A 20,489-nucleotide genomic window follows, 5' to 3' on the forward strand; every position below is an offset into this window, starting at 1 on the left:
CAGAGTTTCTGGCCTGACTTAGCTGCTGGAAGATGATCTGAATCCTCTGTGGGCAAGAGACACAACACAGAGCTCCTGCCCAGGCTGTAGGTCTTGACTTGTGCTTTGTGCTTTTGCAGCCTCCCCTCCTGCCTTTCCAGCTTCAGGACCTTCCTTCCTTCCTTCCTTCCTTCCTTCCTTCCTTCCTTCCTTCCTTCCTTCCTTCCTTCCTTCCTTCCTCTGTCCCTCTTTCTTCCCCTCCCTTTCTTCGCCCTTTTTTTTTTTTTTTGGTCATTGGGGTTTCACCACTTTGGGTTGATTTTTCATGTAGAAAGAGAAACAGAGGTAGAAACAGGGAGAAAGCTTCCTCCAGTGCACTGGGGGACTAGGCTTAAATCTGGGTCACACACATGGCAGACAGCAGGTACACTACCCAGTTGAGTTATTTTTGCCAGTCCAACTTGTTTTTTTTTTTTTTTTAAGACCAATTTTCTTCTGGAAATGGAAGCTAAGAGTTGGGGACCAGGAGATGGTTCACTAGGTAAAGTGCAGTCTTTACCGTGCACAAGGAGCTGGACTCTTACTCCTGCCTGCACAGGAGCAGTATGCCCAGGGAAAGACACAAGCAACTGAGTGGTGCTGTGGTGTTTATTCTCTCTCTCTCTCTCTTTCCTTCCTTCCCTTCCCTTCTGTTTCTTACCTCTGTAAGAGAGAGGGAGAAGGAGAGGGAGAGAGGGAGAGGGAGAGGGAGGGGGAGGGGGGAGGGGAGGGAGAGGGAGAGGGAGAGGGAGAGAGAGGGGGGTGGGGAATGGAAGAGAAGGGGAAAAATTCCTCTGGGAGTGGTGGAATTGTGGAATCATGAAGTCCTATCAAAGCACTGGTAGAAAAAACAAAACAAAACAAAAAACAAACGGGGCCAGGCAGTGGCACACACGTTTATGTGCACATAGTGCCATGCACAAGGATCTGCACAGGGTCCCAGGTTCAAGCCCCCTCTCCCCACCTGCAGTGGGGACACTTCACAAGCAGGAAAGCAGGTCTGCAGGTGTTTATCTTTCTCTCTCCCTCTCTCACTCCCCACTCCCCTCTCAATTTATGTCTCTTCTGTTGAATAAAATAGGAACAAAGGAAAAAAAGGGAAAAGTGGCTGCCAGGAGCAGTGGATTCCTAGTGCAGGCACTAAGCCCAGAAATAACCCTGGAGGCAAAAAACAAAACCTGAGAGTATCCTTCTTAAGAGGGTCTTAAGTACCTAAGAGGTTAATCGTTTAGAAGCTGTTTAATCTCCTATGGATAGACTTTATACTCCTTTTGTGTTGTCTTTCTAGTCTCAGAACAGTGCCTGAGAAATCACTTTAAAAAATAAAAAAGAATAAATGACTAGAAACATAACAGTAAGGGTTGAGAACAGCCAGAGCCCCAGGCAGTGTGTGCACTCCCAGATGGTCTCTGGACATTTACATCTTTAAAAAATAAATTTTAAAAAATGTCATTAAAATATAATCACTTTAGACCTAATTTTGTAGATGCAAAATTAAGGCTATACCACTGGATGGACTCTGTTCAGATTTGAGGATACAGGAATTGGAATTCTAGTGTTACTAGTTACTTCCAAAGAATCCTAGAAATGACTAGATTTTAGACAGAGCTCACACACACACACACACTCACACACACACACTCACACACACACTCATACACACACACTCACACTCACACTCTCTCACACAGTCACACACACACTCACACACACACACTCACACACACACACTCACACACACTCACTCACACACACACTTACACACACACTCATACAGTCACACACACACTCACACATACACTCACACATACACACACACCACACACACACACACTCACACACACACACACGCTTACACACTCACACACACACTCACACACACATACACTCACACACACACTCACACACACTCACACACACACGCTTACACACTCACACACACACACACTCACACACTCACACACACTCACACACACACTCACACTCACACACACACACTCACACACACACTCTCACACTCACACACACATACACACTCACACATACACACTCACACACACATACACACACTCACACACACTCTCACACTCACACACACATACACACACACACTCACACACACATACACACACACACACTCACACTCTCACACTCACACACACACATACACACTCACACACACACACACACACACACACACACACTCACACACACATACACACACACACACCACCTCCACCACCATCTTCATGAAGCACAGCAGAGCAGCTGCCACCAAAACGCCACCATCCTCGTCTTGAATAATTTTGAGCTTTCTTTCTCTGTGCTAGTACTGTCTTAAGTTACACACATTTTCTCCCTGTAGGTTGCTTTCTGCGATGGAGAGCACTGCTTCCTTAGAGAACATGCCCGCTGACTTTTCACTTTTTGAACATTATGATGACAGCCCAGCGAGAAGTGACCAGCTGTTAAAACAAGTGGCTGGTAAGAATTTTAATCTTTTTTAATTACTGTGATGAAACCTGGTAGTTCTCACTCCCTCTCTTTTTTTGGAAGGTAAGGAACTAACACTGAAACAAGAAAAATCCTAGTTGTAAAATGCAAAGCTACAGGACAGTGCACAAGGACCCAGGTTCAAGACCCTGGTCCCCACCTGCAGGAGGGGAGCTTTAGAAGTGGTGAAGCAGGGCTGCAGGTGTCTCTCTGTCTCTCTCCCTTTCTATCTCCCCTTCTCCTCTCAATCTCTCTCTGTCTCTATACAATACTAAATGAATAAAAACATTTTTTACAAAATGCAGACCTAGCTTCTGAAACAAAGTGTGAGGGCAGCAAACCGTCTCAGTTACATCCTGTATTTCCACTTGGAGCGTTTTTATAACTGTGCTAGGATATTGAGGGTGTGGGTGGCAGTGCTGGTGGGGCCAGCACTCTTTTCTCTCTTTTTTTAAAGTAGAATTTCTCTCTCTCTCCTCTAAAGATGATTTGCCTCATGCTAGCACTCAGGTATAGAGGGAAAAACAAGTAAATGAAATATCTTCACATGTGTTGAACAGATTTCTTCTTACTAGTAGTTCCCCCTTCTTTGGTTGAGTTCTTTTTTCTTTTTTTTTCAGACTAAACAGCTTAGCTTAGAGAACTAACAGCTCAGCATCAGGCTCTGTAGCCAGGAGCCTCCCACTCAACTGTCAGAAGAATCCTGTCGCCTCTTCCAAATATTTTTTTAATGTGCTATTTTAACAAACAAGACAATGAAACTCATTTAGACATCTGAAAAGCCGCTGTGTCTCACTGGAGTTACCACATTAGACTTACTGTAAAAATGTATTCTAATGTCCTTCTTAAAATACACAAAATTCTCTCAAACCCACCTTGACAATGATTGCTTTTCTTAAGCTGACAATTAACTTTCATTCATGTACGAAGCTATTTTCATTTAGAAACCAGTAAAAGGCCATTGTGTCTTTAAAAAGACCCCCTGCCCTCCCCCCCCAAAAAAACCCCCACAAACTCCGTGTAAAGTGAAACATTCATCTATTCTAATGGGTTTTACTCTAGAAATGTCTCAAAGACAAAATGGTATTTTCTGCATTTTCCTAAGAGACATTAAACTAGAACATTGATTGCAAACTAAGACATTCTGATGAACAGACTAGATAGATTTTTTTGCTCTTAAGGGATTCACAGTAACACTATTGTTTACCTAAACGGATATTCCTGTGACTATCTGACAGGCAACAGAGAGTACAGTTTTTGTGTCTTAGAGGTGGCTGAGTCATGGTGTCACTGAGTGCTAATGACTCACTTAGAGATGGTGCACACAACAGTCCCCATAATCTCAGGCTGTTTAGAAGACAGATGGGTCTCTGAGAGAGAACACCCCTGAGTTGTGCCTGCCTCACAGAGTTAGAGCCTGGAGTTTTGACTTGCTGCGGGACAACGTCTGTTCATTTTGTGACCAATGATATCTCTGACATGTAAATGTCTTTCTTACCTGGTACCTGAGAGGATAATCATTCCCTAAACTAAACAGATGGAATAGAGAAAGGACATGGCTTTTGTGCTTCATAAACAGAGCAGCCTCTAACATTGCTTCTCTCTCTCTTTCTGTCTCCCTCCCTCCCCACCAGGAGAGTGCGCTCAGTGCCTACTCCACTCCCCTACTGTTCCTGGTGGCCATTATGTTTCTTTTTCTTTCAGTTTTGATAGGAGATGAGAGGCAGAGAGAGAGAGAGGGAGAAAGAGAGAGAAAGATAGACACCTGCAGCATTACTATAACACTTTTAAAACTCCTCCCACCTCCTAGCGCCCCAGCAGGTAGGGTCCCAGTACTTAAACCTGGGTCTTCAAGCCTGGCAATACATGTGTTCTACCAGGTTCCTGGCCTCTGTTAAAATATTTTCTGGCGTCTAAATTCTCAGCCCCCTCCGGTGTATTTCACTTAGTGTGATATCCTTCCTCCAGGTTCATCTACATATCAGAATTTCCCTTCATTCTAAGGCTGGGTCCTGCCTCACTGTACATATATTTTGTTTATTGATGCACCCATCGATGTATGCTAAAGTTGCTTCCAGCTTTTGTGAGTAATGCTGCCTTCTTGGTACTTTTATTTTTAAATTTATGTTTATTAGTGATTTTATACTGGCTTACAAGATCATCAGATTACAGGGGTATAGTGCCACACCATGCCCACCACCAGAGTCTCTCCACTTCCACCCCGGGCTACCCCCTACCCCCAAGGATAACCATCATAATTTTCATAAGACCTTTTTTTAAAAAATATTTTATTTATTTATTAATGAGAGGGATAGGAAATAGAGAAAGAACCAGACATCACTCTGATACATGTGCTGTCGGGGATTGAACTCAGGACCCCATGCCTGAGAGACCAACATTTTATCCACTGTGCCACCTCCCAGACCACAATTTTCATAAAATCTTAGCAACCGTTTGACTCCTTTTTATCTTTACATTGTACCTATGAGTGAAGCCATCCTGTACCTGTCTTTTAGAGAAAGGCCATTTGGTAACAGATATAAACTATAACAATAAGAGACCTGAACACAAAAATATAAAGGATAATGATCTTTGACTTCACCTCTCCTGTCCCCCCCACCTCCCACCCCCCGCCCCTGACACACACACAACCCCTCTTGGTAAGGGGATGGGAGATAGTGCCAGTAGTATGCAAAAGACTTTCATACTGGAGACTCTAGGGTTTCAGGCTGAATGCTGGGGACCACCATGAGCTAGATGCAAAAAGTGCTCCAGTGAAAAGAAAAAAGGAGGAGAGAGGAGAGGAGAGGAGAGGAGAGGAGAGGAGAGGAGAGGAGAGGAGAGGAGAGGAGAGGAGAGGAGAGGAAGAGTCCCAGAGTCAGCAAATGAACTCAAGGCCTCTTGTTTACAAGATACCCACTGAGCTGTCTCTCAGAGATCCAACTTCCCTCGCCTCGCCCCACCCCTCCCCTCCCCTCCCCTCCCCTCCCCTCCCCTCCCCTCCCCTCCCCTCCCCTCCCCTCCCCTCCCCTCCCCTCCCCTCCCCTCCCCTCCCCTCTCCTCTCCTCTCCTCTCCTCTCCTCTCCTCTCCTCTCCTCTCCTCTCTTTCCCTCCCCTGCCCTCCCCTCCTCTCTCCTCTCCTCATTATAAGCTGTGGTCATTTTTGTCTTCTATTCCTGCTGTTTTCTCTTTTATATGGATAATCCTACTTCCTTGACTTGCTATTCGAAACTTCCATGCATTCCGAACGCCCCTTCTTCTTCTTCTAGCGTTTGCCCTTCTTCCGCAGCCAGTCAACAGCGTCAGGTGGAGCCTGATGTCAAGTTTCGAGACCTCCTTTGAATCTGGAGAGGTGGCAGTCGTTGACTATGTGGGTCATAGTCTGTCTGGAGCCGCAGGGGCAGTTCGGGTCGTCTCTGGCTCCCCAGCGATGGAACATAGCGGCGCACCGGCCATGGCCTGTTCGATACCGATTGAGGAGGGCCCAGTCATAACGTGCCAGGTCAAAGCCGGGTTGACGCTCGCAGGGGTCTGTGATGAGGTGTTTGTTCTTTACCTCAGCTGACTGCCAACTCTGTTTCCAAGAGTCTGGAACAGAACGCCCCTGACTCCACAGCTCTGTTTTATTAAGTGAACCTTTGAGGTCATGGGTTTCTTTCTTAATCTGTATCTCCATATCAAATTGAGAGCTCTGTATTTCTTCAGATGTCCTGACAACGTATTTCGTACATTCTTTCTCCGGTAGCTCGGCATCTGTGAGTGTATGGCCGATGTGTCTGTTGATGGTCCGGTGCAAGGTCTCCTAGTTTAACCATCCTGCTTGGTTTTTTATTGCTGGCCAGTACGTGGTACTGGGTCCTGCTTTGTCTATGAGTTGGGGGGGAGGGGAGCTTTGGACAAGTGCTGTAGTATTATTATGTCTTCTGATGTCCTTACACAGAGTTCTTGTTTGGGGTGGGGGGTGGAGCCCAGATGTCCTCTGAAAGTGAGACTCCTGTGAGGTCAGAGTTTCCTTCCTGACTGCAGGGTGATTTCAGACCATGCACCATGATTTTTTTTTTTTTTTGCCTCCAGGGTTAAGGCTTGATTCCTGCACTATGAGTCCACTGTTCCTGGAGGACATTTTCCCCATTTTGTTGCCCTTGTTATTATTGTTTTTGTTATTGTTGTTACTGCTGTTGTTGGGTAGGACAGAGAGAAATGGAGAGAGGAAGGGAAGACATAGAGGGGGGAGAGAAAGACAGACACCTGCAGACCTGCTTCACTGCCTGGGAAGCGACTCCCCTGCAGGTGGGGAGCCGGGAGGCTTGAACCCGGGATCCTGTACCCCAGCTATAACCCTGGAGGCAAAAAAAAGATAAAAAAAAAAAAAGAAATTGTCATCTTTTGTTTTATTATTTCTTTCTGGGGGAGAGCCAGCTTCCCAAGATTAAGTTGCCACAGCTGTGCCCTAGCTATCAGTCCTTCCTGGTGATTTTCTGTAAACTAGATTGGGTGAGATTTTATTTCTGGCCAGAGATGCTGACATCTGAGTTGAGTTAAGTTCCTTGGCCACAGTGGATCAGGCAGAGAGAATGGGTGGGTTGATGCCTTTCCCAGATTTCTTAACCTTTTTGGACTTAAAATCCCATTTTGGACGTTTTATTTGTCATCATTCCTATGCAAATTCATCACAATAGAAATGGAAGCACAACTGCTAACGCAGAGCCTGGGTTTTCCATTTTCTTCTGCTACACAGGAACTATAAATAGATTTATATAGCTTTTGTTTCTGGAAGAAAAAAAGTTGTTTTAATTTTTAAAAATAATTTATTTTTGGATAGAGACAGAGAGATTTAGAGGGAAGGGGGAGATAAAGAGGGAGAGGCAGGGATGGGGTGGTGGCAAACCTGGGTAAGTGCACATATTACCTACCATGCGCAAGGAAGGACCCAGGTTCAAGTCCTGGTCTCCATCTGCAGGGGGAAAGCTTCATGAGTGGTGAAGCAGGATTGCAGGTGTCTCTCCCTCTCTTATCTCACCCCTTTCTTTCTGTTTTTATCAAATCAAATAAATAAATAAATTAATTAAATTAAAGAGAGAAGGAGTGGGGAGAAGAGACACTTGTAATGCTGCTTCAGTACTTGTGAGGCATCCCCTGCAGGTGGGGACTGGGGCCGGAACCCGGGTCCTCGAGCCGTGCGACGTGCGCTCTACCAGGTGTGCTGCCACTCAGCTTGCAAGTTGTTTTGATTTTAATGTTTTTAATGGGAAGGAGTACAAAGGAAAGTAAATCCCCCCCAATCTACATGCTTTGTTTAATCCCATACAACTGTTTCTGCCTTAAAATCAGATGATTTTGGAGGGAGATGACTATCAATCTGAAGTGTTAAGCTTACGGGAGAGAGTTTTTGTTGTTTTTTTGGAAATCCACTCTTATTTTTAAAGGCAGCGATAACTCAATGTCTAATCCACACACACAAAAAAAGAGCCTCTGTATTGTTCCTACCCCAAGGAGTTCTCCAACTTCAGAGGCGACTGCCAGTAGTTAAAACAGTCTGCTTTGGCTTTCTCTGGGCCTGGAGAAAATGAACAGTCACTGAACTACATTGATCTGAACGGACTCCGTTCCACTGTGACACCGATTTCCTGCTGGGAAGACAGAACAGAACACAGTCAAAGATAGTCTAAGGATCTGTGACCCATTATCAGTCCGGGGGAGGTCCCAGTGGTGGCTGCTCTGAGCTATCAGTGTGTAGCCTCTTTAGCATGCCTTGCTCTGTCATTTCATTGTTGATTCCCCCCGGGCTCCTGGCTGCCTCCTTCAGAGACTGTCTGCCTTCCCTTCCCTGTTTTCTTTTTGTATTTCCGCCAAGGCCATTTTGTCTCCTGAATGTTAGCATTACTTATGTGCCAGGCATTTTGCTGAGCGCTTAATATACATTGTCATGCTGCTGAGAAGAAATGATATAATTAGTATTATTTTCACAAAGAAGGAGAAATGAGGCTGAGATAGTGTAGCTTATAAGTGGGGTGAGGGCAGTCTGGCATTTTACTTTAGACCAACTTCTCTGCTCCAAAGTCCTTGAACTTGACATCTTACTTATCTTTCATAATTTACATTAAAATTTTTTTTGTATTATCTTTATGTGTTATTGGGTAGAGACAGCCAGAAATTGAGAGGGGAAGGGAAGACAGAGAGACACCTGCAGCCCTGCTTCACCACTCACAAAGCTTTCCTATTGCAGGTGGGGACTGGGGGCTTGAACCCAGGTCCTTCTGCACTGTCACATGTGCGCTCAATCAGGTGTGCCACCACTGGCCCCAATTTACATTTTCTTAAGTTCTTTTGTTTTCATCAAATCTTTTCAGTGTGTTTCTTTTTGCTCTCTAGGCCCATTTATTTTCTTTGTAATATTCACCTTGTTGAGCTGAATTTTCTCCTTCTCCAGTACTGACTTTTAATAAATCATATTAATAAAACATGACTTGTGTTATTTCAGTAAGCTTATTTCTCAGGAAATTGTTGACTGGGAAAAAATAATCATAAAAATACATTTAAAGCATGACTGCTTTTTGACTGTGGAAATAGCTTTTTTTCTAATTTGCAAAACATGCTTAGTGTTTTTTTTTTTTTTTTAGTATAAAGCATTTTGGAGGAGAATTGCATAGGAACATGCTTAATGGTGCTGTATATACCATTAGTGCTCAATGTTCATAACCATAAACTTTTCAAATCTCTACTAAAACACTTGAGAATATTGTTGTCTTTAAAATTCTGAATAATAGTTATACTGGATGTATAGAATGTGAATTTCTAATATAGTCGGGTATTTTTTTCCTATAGGTAATTTAAAAGTTTTGTCTAATTTAAAAAAAAATGTTGTCGATGAACTTATGTTAGAAAAGTGAGATAGTACTTTCATAAAGTGTATTATATTTCATTCATGAAAATCCCTTACTTTTGATAATATCTAAAATGCTTTCCCTTACCTCTATTGTGCATATAGACTTTATACTGATTTTTTAAAGAAAAATAGTTTTATTTCCTTTACTTTAATGAGAAAGAGTAGATACAGAGGGAAAGATACCAGGTGAGAGAAAGAGATCAGAATTGGCTCAATTCTGGCTTATGGTGATGCTGGGAATTGAACCTGGGGCCTCAGAGCCTCAGGCTTGAAAGGCTTTTGCAGAATCATTATACTATCTGGAGCCCTAGACTTTATACTGATACAGTAGAAAGATACAGCATTGACTATCTAATCAGGCACATCCAAGTCTCTGCTGTGAACGAAGACCAAATTGTTGGCTACATCCTCTAACCTTTGTAAGTTTAGAGCTCTCAGTCTAGGGCTATAGACAAATTATTTGATTATTATCAAATAATCTTATCTGGAGTTCCATTATTTATTTTTGTGTGAATTTACACGCACATAAACAAGTGCATAGAGAATATTTTAGGGGCGCTGGGTGGTGGGGCACCTGGTTAAGCACATGTTCCAATGTGTAAAGACCCGGGTCCAAGCCCATTCCCATCTGCACGGGAAAGCTTCACTAGTGGTGAAGTAGAGCTGCAGGTGTCTGCCTTTCTCCCTCTCTCTATCCCTCTCCTTCTTCCCAATTTCTGGCTGTCTCTATAGCCAATAAATAAAGATGATAATAACAGCAACAACAACAAAGAAAATATTTTGAAAGGATACAAAACTGACTATAACAGAGGCTGCCTCTGGAGACATGTCCTTGGGCTGGGAACGGTGGGAACAGCTCATGCATAACTGTAGTGTTGATTTTTTTTTTTTTAAAACAAGTGCAAGTTTTTGACTTTTGCAACAAATGCAAGAAAGTGGTCAATAAAACAGCATTCGGTTCATAAATCATAAATCTTGCTTCTGTCTCAGTTCCACAGCCTCCTAGGCTAGAGCCCCAGGAGTCAAGTTCTGCCACTAGCCGGACGATTGCTGTTTACTGGAGCATGAACAAGGAGGATGTCGTTGACTCATTCCAGGTGTACTGCATGGAGGAGCCACAAGATGAACAAGAAGGAGATGGTAGGAATGCCAATGGCCCCAGAGGGATGTGTGGACATACCTGTGTCTTCAAGTAAAATATTTAATGTTAAGATGTCAACACTTAGAACTTCTTGTAACAACAGCCAACCAGTAACTATATGATGAAATAGCAACATATGAGTAAGATTTAGAAATCAGAGTCAAGGAAAGCACAGATGCCTAATTATCAATAAAATGATCAACGTCAATACTGAGATTGGAATTTGACTTTGAGCTTTCAGGATATCAGGAGTGATTAAGTGGTTCTCATGTTCAGAAAGAAAGGAACAGCAATGTTTCCGGGAGAACAAAGTTTAGTCAGGTCGAATAGACAAGTGTAATGTATACCATTTTGAATAGTTAATGACCTATCAAACAGAGCTAAGTATTTTTTACATAAATTTTGGAAATCTGTAATTGAGAGAATTCTGGAAGTTTAGGCTCTATAGTGGAAATGTGAGGTCCCTGCTGTCTTAGGGTTCTAGAAGACAATGGATAGTTACTGTTCTCATTACATTATTTGGTTACAAGAGCTTGAAACTTGGAAAATCATATGAGATACAAAAATGGTTTATGAATCAGGAAAGATATAACATTCTAAGTATAGGAAGAAGGGGACCGTCTTTATTTTAGTACATATTCTGAATTGACGACATTGTTTTTAAAGACTGTTCTTGAGAATATATTATGGAGGTAGAAGCTAACGTAAACTCAATACAATTTTAGTATTTATTACTGAAATAACTCACTTTAATTGTGATATACAAAGCTCACAGTCCCGCTGATATGCTGTTATTTTCTGGTAAGTGTACACAAGTAATACGGTATCATTCTAAATATCTCTCTTCAGATGCTATTGCTTTATTCTGTATTTTAAACTGCTAGCTATCACATAATGATATCTGTAAGTTGATCCATTTTCCAGTGAAAAAGTCATAGACCAATTTCGCCAATAACTATAACTTTCCGTTGACTTCAGAAGACGTCTTAACACTGATGGTTTTGTTTTATGCTAGAATTGGTAGAAGAATACAGATTGACTGTGAAGGAAAGCTACTGCATTTTTGAAGATTTGGAACCCGACCGGTGCTATCAAGTCTGGGTGATGGCTGTGAATTTCACCGGATGTAGCCTCCCCAGTGAAAGGGCCATTTTCAGAACTGGTATGGAAATATTTGAAGGGGGTGTTAGGGAGGCAGTATTCAGTTCTTCTCAGATTACTAAGATCAGCCAGCGGGCATGCACTGATCACCTGAGACACATCGGATCTTGTGTAAGGTTGGGGACACAAGAATGAATGAGTCTCAGGAAGCTTGTAATCAAAGGGGCAAGATAGAAAAGAGAAGTTTTTTTTTTTTTTTTTTTTAAAAAAAAAACATTTTGTGTACTACTTACGCACAGGTTAAGAGTCCACTTCAGCAAAGGGCCCAAGACAACCTGGGTTAGGGACAAGGGGCAGGAATGGTTTCCTAGAAATGGTGCTGAAATCCTGGAAAGGATAAGTAGGAAGTGAGGTGTTAAAAAGAGAGCCTTTCGGTTGAACAGGGGCATCAAAGTAAGAAATAGCACATAAAGGGGCCAGGTGGTGGTGCACCTTGTTGAACATACGTGTTACAGTGCTCAAGGACCTAGGTTCAAGCCCCCTGTCCCCACTTGAAAGGGGAAAGCTTCACGAGTGGTAAAGCAGGGCACAGGTGTCTTTGTGTCTCCCTCCCTCTCTGTCTCCCCCCTTCCTCTCAATTTCTGGCTGTCTCTATCCAATAAATTAAGATTAAAAAAAGAAAGAAAGAAAGAGCACATAGAGTAGAAGACACAATAAGAAGCTTGGCTTTATTTCTTTGACTACAAGCAGAGGAAAATCAAGAGGCAAGAAAATTTATTGTATAGAGACCTCATTTGCTAAGATAAGTAACTCTGGATTCAACAGGTGGGAACTAAGAGTCCACCGAAGGCTTAAGTAATGGTCTTCAGCTAGAATCTTTTATACGCTCAGCAGTAACATAAACCAAGTTCACACTGCCTTTTCAGTAGTTGTAATTACCCTATGGGAAGAAATGGTTTACTCCCTCCCTTTTATCCTTCCTTCTTCCTTTTAGAACCAATGTTTTTGAGCACATACTGAAGGCAAGATCATAGGTACCATTGGTATAAAGGGAGGAGGTCAGGGGCCAGAAGATACAGCTAAGCAGCTACATTGCACACCTCGTAGTGTGGGAGCCCTTAGGGACCAATCCCTGGCAGCACATGGGAGTAAGGGGATCGCACCAAGGAAGCTCTGTAGGGAGCAGGGTAGGTGTGACGCTGGTGTTTCTTCCTGTCCTCACCTCTGAACCCCAAGTGTAAGAAAACTGGGCCCAGGAGGAAACTCAGTGGTATGAAGCTTACAACAGGTCTTAGGTTGACTTCCCAGCATCACATTTTAAAAGGAAAAGAAATGGGGAGGAATACAAAAGTCTTTATTTTTACTTGCTTGTTGTCCTATGAAGGAACTGGTGGGATTTGTAGAGACTTACAGAGAGATTACTAGAGGGTATATGTCTGGGGAGAGGGGAACACTGGTCGAGTTCATCAGGTCGATTCTTTTAGTACTGAGGTTTTCAACCAGGAATTTACTTTTAGATCACTTTATGGGAAACTGTTGCTTTCTAAGACTGTTGTCCTCAGAGACGTGCCATTTGACACCTCTCTCCACTGACTTTCCATCTTCCTCCATGGAAGACACTGGGTCCCCATCCTTTAGCTCCCTCCGATGGCTCCTTCTTCAAGAGTGCCTGGCTCCTAGCTCACTAAAGGTTCACTCTGTGCTTTACCTTTCTTAGTTTCTTTTTATTTATTTATTTTGAAATTTTATTTATTCTTTTTTGTTGCTCTTGTTGTTTTTTTATTGTAGTTATTATCATTATTGATGATGTTGTTGTTGTTGGATAGAACAGAGAGAAATGGAGAGAGGAGGGGAAGAGAGAGGGGGAGAGAAAGACAGACACCTGCAGACCTGCTTCACAACCTGTGAAGCGACTCCCCTGCAGGTGGGGAGCCGGGGGCTCAAACCAGGATCCTTACACTGGTCCTTGCACTTTGCACCACTTGCATTTAACCCACTCCCCCTTTCTTAGTTTCTTAAGCCCCACCTCTGAGTGAAATCATCCGGTATTCATTCCTTCCCATCTGTCTTCTATCACTTAACAGTATCTTTTCAGATTCCAAAAAGAGCACTCATCATTTCCAGTGCAGAGTGGCATGCCATTGTATGTGTCTAATGCAACTTCTTCTCTTGCAAAATATATTTTTATTTATTATTGGATTGAGACAGAGAGAAATTGAGTGGGGAGGGGGAGATAGAGAAGGAAAGAGACAAAGACACCCGCAGCCCTGCTTCACTACTTGTGAAGCTTCCCCCCCTATAGGTGGGGACCAGGGGCTTGAACCCAGATCCTTGCATATTGTAATGTGGTGCACCACCTCCTGCCCCCCTTCCATAACTTCTTTAGTCATTCATCTGTCATTGGACATTTGGATTGTTTCCAAACGTTGGCTGTTACAAATAGTGCTGTACTAAACACAGGAGTGCTTGGATCTCTTTGGATAAGAGTTTTTGTAATCTTTGTGTGCAGAATAGAATTTTTAAGATGTAGTTGCTAATTTTCACAAGGGGTTGGTGAGAGAGAGAGAGAGAGAGAGAGAAAGGGAGAGAGAGGAGCACTGCTCAGCTCTGGGATGTCATATTGCCAGGAATTGAACCTGAGACTTCCAGGGCTTCAAGTCACAAGATATACTTTTAATCAAAAATTAAAGTAAAACCATGGCCTAACATTATTTCCTGGGTCCCTGGGGAACAGAGCTGGATTTGATCACTTTATGTGGTTCTGTCTCTGCAGCACCGTCTACTCCGATGATCCGTGCCGAGGACTGTACCGTGTGTTGGAACACTGCCACTATCCGGTGGCGGCCTGCCAACCCAGAGGCCACTGAGAGCTACACTCTGGAGTATTGCCGACAAAACTCTCTGGAGGGTGAGGGCCTCAGGTAAGAAGGCTACTTCTTTCTCTATGGGGAGATGGCTTAAGGTTAGCACTCAAGTCAGAATCCTAAACTAATCTCTCAGCTGATGTACACACAGAGAGCAAAAGCTTCCTCAAATCCTACTGAGTGAATTCAGTTTAAGCCCTTGATTTGAAATTCCATCACTATTCATCAATGAACTCCACATTTAAAAAAAATATTTTATTTATTTATTCCCTTTTGTTGCCCTTATTGTTTTATTGTAGTTATTGTTGTCGTCGTTGTTGGATAGGAGATAAATGGAGAGAAGAGGGGGAACACAGAGGGGGGAGAGAAAGACAGACACCTGCAGACCTGCTTCACCACCTGTGAAGCGACTCCCCTGCAGGTGGGGAGCCGGGGGCTCGAACTGGGATCCTTACACCGGTCCCTGCGCTTTGTGCCACGTGTGCTTAACCCGCTGTTCGCCTGACTCCCGAACTCCAAATTTGTAATAAAAAATGCAGAATGATAACCCTTGTAAGAAAAGTGTATGTGAATTTTAAAATGATGGAACATTCTTTGAGGTATATTTAACTTGAGCACTAGGCAGGATTTATGCCCTTTTATGTCCTTCTTAGTAGTCCTGTCAGAATATGTACCATCTACCTCAGGAAACGAATCACAAGCACGTGTGTAGGTTGTGTAGATATGAATTCCTTCATGATGTATTGGTGAGATAAAGGAGACAGCTATATATGTAGTTAGGGACACAGCTACCTCTTCAAGAGCATGAAAGGATTTTTCTAGGAAAAAAAGAAATATGAAGCTTCCTCACTAAAATTATGAAGCTAAAATTTATCACGAGTGGGTATTCATTCAGTGGGCATTTGGTTCATTCATTTATCGAGTTACTGGTTTTTATTTTTTCTATCTTTTTTTTTTTTTTTTTTTTTTTTACCAGAGCACTGTTCAGCTCTGGCTTATGGTAGTGTGGGGGATTGAACCTGGGACTTTGGAACTTCAAACATGAGAGTTGTTTGCATAATCATTATGCTATCCCCCTCCTGCTCTGGTTTTTATTTGAACCTCTAGTCCATGACAATAAAGGCTGCTTCTATTCTATGATGAATATTTGAGTCACTCTGATTAATATTCTTGTTTTGATAGAGATATTTTTAGTTTTTTTTTTAAATCTAGTTTATGGAGATGAACTATTTTGGTGGGCTATAAAATTTAAAATTAATGGTATGAACTTAGGCAGTTTTTAGTAAAGTATATATTATCATCATGATCAGTCAGCAACTGTTTATTTAGTTCTGATGGAGGTTTCATTTGACTGAGCAATAATTATAGTTTCTCTCAAGTATGTGAAGACAGGCTTCACAAAATAACGATCAAAGATGAATTAATGTTGAGTATGGGTGGGCCGTGGGCACTTCAGCAAATGTAAGAATATGTATAGTATATGCAAGACAGGATTCGGTGATCAGCAGGTAACAGAGAGGTTAATTAAGCTAGGAGAGAAGAAAAATTTGGAGATGAAGGAGGAAGGGAGATATATATATGTATACACACACACACATATATATGTATGAAGAGAGAGCGAGAAGGGGATGGGAAGAGAGGGAGAATATAGCTGACTTTTACTAAGCATCCACGATGTTCCAGGGTATTGTTCTACATGTTTTGTGCACTGTCTTATTGAATTTTCCTACGAGAGCTGAGAGAAAACGTGCTTTGAAAGGCAACTTACATAGCAAGTGGCAAGTAGGATTCAAAGCCCATTGTGTTAGATTTCACAGTCGAACCTGTTAAGCCTTATTTATTGCCACTTGGGAGGGGGTGGGCTTTGGCCCATTTCTACACATATCTCTTGATACTGTGAGGAATACCCAAGTCCTAGGACAAAGTCTCCATCATACCTCTTGATACTGTGAGGAATACCCAAGTCCTAGGACAAAGTCTCCATCATACCTCTTGATACTGTGAGGAATACCCAAGTCCTAGGACAAAGTCTCCATTATATCTCTTGATACTGTGAGGAATACCCAAGTCCTAGCACAAAGTCTCCGTCATATCTCTTAGTACTGTGAGGAGTACCCAAGTCCTAGGACAAAGTCTCCATCATATCTCTTGGTACTGTGAGGCATACCCAAGTCCTAGGACAAAGTCTCCATCATACCTTTTGATATTGTGAGGAATATCCAAGTCCTAGTACAAAGTCTCCATCATATCTCTTGATACTGTGAGGAATATCCAAGTCCTAGGACAAAGTCTCCATCATAACTCTTGGTACTGTGAGGAATACCCAAGTCCTAGGACAAAGCCTCCATCATATCTCTTGGTACTTTGAGGCATACCCAAATCCTAGGACAAAGTCTCCATCATACCTCTTGGTACTGTGAGGCATACTCAAGTCCTAGGACAAAGTCTCCATCATTGAGGAAAACCCGGTTTTCTCTGAGGAGACGCTAGACTGTCAAGTCTTGCTCTGAAGTGACTCATCCTGGTTACAGCATCAGTCCCTAGCTGGCATTTGCATAAATTAAATCACATTTAGATTCTTCGACCAGCACAAATCTGGGAACCTTGAGAACTAGAGCCATCACAGTGTGGGAACTGTGGTTCATCTCCCAAGTGTGGCTGCAGGAAGCAGGGGTGGGGTGGGGTGGGGTGGAAGGAAAGAGAAGTGGAGTCTATTTATAGCCTGCAATAATATTCCAGAAGCAGTACTAAGTCTCACGTGACTCTCCCAATAATCCTAGGAGGGAGGCAGTGATCGCCATTAACTGAGGGGTAAATTATTGGCCAACGTATTATATGATGAAGTTAAGAATTTGGAGTCAGGATTCAGATCTGTATTATTCTTTATGATAATTCTTAAACTCTGTGTCATTGCACAGTATTCCTCAACAGCATGACAGCCAATAGTTTTATATGCTCTTCATCTCCTTTTTTTCTTCCTTTTTTAATTTATTTAAAAATTATTGACAAAATTGTAGAATAAGAGGGATACATTTCCATACAATTCCCACCACCAGAGTTCTGTATCCCACCCCCTCTATTGGAAGCCTTTCTATTCTTTGTCCCTCTGGGAGCATGGGCCCAGGGTCATTGTGGGGTGCGGAAGGTGGAAGGCTTCTGTAATTGCTTCTCCGCTGAACATGGGCGTTGGCAGGTGGATCCATACTCTTAGTCTGCCTCTCTCTTTCCCTAGTGGGGCAGGACTCTGGCGAGGTGAAGTTCTAGAACACATTGGTGAGGTCGTCTGCCCAGGGAAGTCAAGTTGGCATCATGGTAGCATCTGCAACTTGGTGGCTGAAAAGCATCAAGATATTAAGCAGAACAAATTGTTTAATATTCAGGAACCCAAAGGTAAGAATAGAGCAGATGAAGGGGTAGACAGCATAATGGTTATACAAAGAGACTCTGATGCCTGAGGTTCCAAAGTCCCAAGTTCAATCCCCTGAACCATCATAAGCCAGTGTGTGTGTGTGTGTGTGTGTGTGTGTGTGTGTGTGTGTGTGTATAGCAGATGAGGTTTGGGGTCTTCATTTTGGAAAGAAGCTAGAAAGTTTATTTTAGGTATATTCCAAGGGGCTTTACTAGTTTTTGCCTGAGCCAGACAGCTATAGCACCTTTTAAAAAGCTCTTTGGGGGTTCAGGTTGCCAGGTAGGAGGGTGTGTGCCTTGTCATGCACATGGCTCAGGTTCAAATTCCAGAACCACAAGCGAAGCGTTATGGTACCAGAGGACTTGCTGTGTAGCCTTTCTCTCTCTTCTGCTCCCCCTTGAGTGAAAAGGTGGCCCAGAGTGGTTGAATCACACATGTGCTGGGTATGTTGGGCCAAGGCTTTGCTGCAGAAAACAAAGCAACACCCCTTGTGGTCATTTTATTTTTTCTTTGATCATATGAAAATGTCCATTTACTATCAACAATCAAACAACATTATGCCTTCTGACAAACAACAATAGCCAAACCCCTTCCACAAGAGTAAATAGCAAAGCAAAACAAACAAAGAAACAACAACGGCTCCATTTTTAAAGTGGCCATTGACCAATTTCATTAAGACCAAATTTGAACTTATGGAAACATAAGGCTTGTCATATATGTTCTCTACTTGAGATTTTGCCAGTGGGCTTTTCGTTTGTCTCGTTAAAGGCGACTCTCAGAGAGGCTGGGTAAGCGGGAGTTCATAGTAGTTACATAGCAATCAAGGATCCTTCGTTACTGAATCCAGGGAGACTAGACATGAAGGGAAATTCTGCACGGACAGCCTTGTTGAGAGTTTGGAGCTGGAGCTATTTTCCAATTGGGTGCTGAAGGATTCCTCAGTGCCAAGAGGTAGTGTGGTATGCCCAACTCATAAACTAGGGCTAACTCTCTAGCTTCCAGATTCCCTTAGAGTCTAACAATAGATATTTTGCTGGAAGCAAGCAAAATTCTCTTGGACACAGATCACTTCCTTGTTCATTTGCTAAGTCTGTTTATTGCTGACTTCCCACATCAGAGCCATGCCTCATCAATACAAGAGACTTCGATGCCGTAAACCCCAAGCTGGCATGATCAGACTCCAAAATGATCCATCTTTAATCTCGGGAACACAGGGCTGTGAAAAATCATTTGCGTCTCTTTTTAGTTCTCCAATTTAAGAGCTCAGAAGGGAATGAATGGCCATGCATTTCAGGTCTTTTGGACCTCCTAGTTTTTAAAGGTAACTGTATAGCCTCCCTAACAGGGTTTAATGGTTCAAAGCTCTATATAACATTAACCATTTAACTATAATCAACATTGCTCAGTCTCTAAGATGTATACTGGAGGTCAGGCAGTAGAACTGACAAACAAAACTTAACCATTTCTGTTCAAGAAATACAAACGGCTTCTGCTTTTCACTCTATTAGAACCACATTCTTCATTTTGGTTGTCTGTATAGCAGTGCACGATTAAAGTTACCTGTTCTGTATTGTGAAAAGAATAGCAAGTCAAAGGTTCTTTGATTTCATTCACGTGTTGGTTCATTGTAGGGATCAGTATCATGTAAAGTTGCAACCCCAGCACCTAGAAGTGTCTGGCATATTTAGCTACTGAATTAAGATATATTACATCAATAAGAAAATATTAATTAACATTGACCATACAATGCTGATACCAGTAAGCAAAGTTAGAGCAGCCCTGGGGGGAAATTCTTACTCAAAATGGGGGGGTCAAGCTGGGGGTGGGGAAAGCATAGTGGTTATGGGAAAGAAAGAAAAAAACATTCATGCCTGAGACTCAAAAATCCCAACTCAATCCCAGGCACCACCATAAACCAGACCTGAACAGTACTTTAGTGAAAAACCAGAGCCAAAAACAAAGCCAACAAGACAGTAGTTCCAAAATGAGTAGAAAATAAACTGTTGGGTAGAAATGAGTTCATTTTAGTGCTTGGATACTTAATGAGGAGAAGTTAAGAACTAATAGAACTGATCTAGGACCTGGTAACCATTTCATGAGTAATGGTGGGAAAGGCACTTGCTGTTTTATTTTGCCATGGGTCACGTACCCTTCCATAGGTTCTATGCAGAATCCTGATGCTAAACCAGATGCAAAGACTGGCAAAGAGGGTCCATTGCATGGGAGTAAGGAGGATGAAAGAAAGACAATTTCTCTTTGATGTAGCTGAACCGGATAAGGATGGAGAGTTTTATCTGTGTAGATAGCAATGGAAGTCTGCATAGTGAATGACTAAGTAATGGGATTAGGCTTTCTCTTTTTGCCCATGCCAACTCTGAGTCATCTGACTATAATATCTGACAAAGAAGAGAGGGTGACATTATAAAACTAAGAATCTAAATGAGTTCTACCAGGGGTGTAGCTCAGTAACAGAACAAAATGTCTTGTGTGGATGACACTGAATTCCAAGCCTGCCTCATATACACAAGTAGAACTCTATGAAACCACATCTCTTCCCATCTGAAAACTAACTTCCAA

At 42.5% G+C, this 20,489-nt stretch overlaps 1 protein-coding gene across 2 annotated transcripts in view; it reads left to right on the forward strand.

Annotated features, from left to right (window-relative positions):
* CMYA5 (cardiomyopathy associated 5) overlaps positions 1 to 20,489 on the forward strand; it is a 98,458-nt gene that overhangs the window by 64,253 nt on the left and 13,716 nt on the right. The window contains exons 6-9 of one of the 2 annotated variants that reach the window (XM_060201092.1): positions 2,384 to 2,502; positions 10,388 to 10,537; positions 11,554 to 11,700; positions 14,413 to 14,560. In XM_060201092.1, coding sequence (XP_060057075.1) covers positions 2,384 to 2,502; positions 10,388 to 10,537; positions 11,554 to 11,700; positions 14,413 to 14,560 — 564 coding nt within the window. Of the gene's footprint in view, positions 1 to 2,383; positions 2,503 to 10,387; positions 10,538 to 11,553; positions 11,701 to 14,412; positions 14,561 to 20,489 lie in introns of those variants that run through there. The other variant, XR_009552451.1, reaches the window with a different exon arrangement.

The sequence above is a fragment of the Erinaceus europaeus genome, chromosome 11 (assembly GCF_950295315.1).
Source record: "Erinaceus europaeus chromosome 11, mEriEur2.1, whole genome shotgun sequence".
Classification (NCBI taxonomy): Eukaryota; Metazoa; Chordata; class Mammalia; order Eulipotyphla; family Erinaceidae; genus Erinaceus; species Erinaceus europaeus.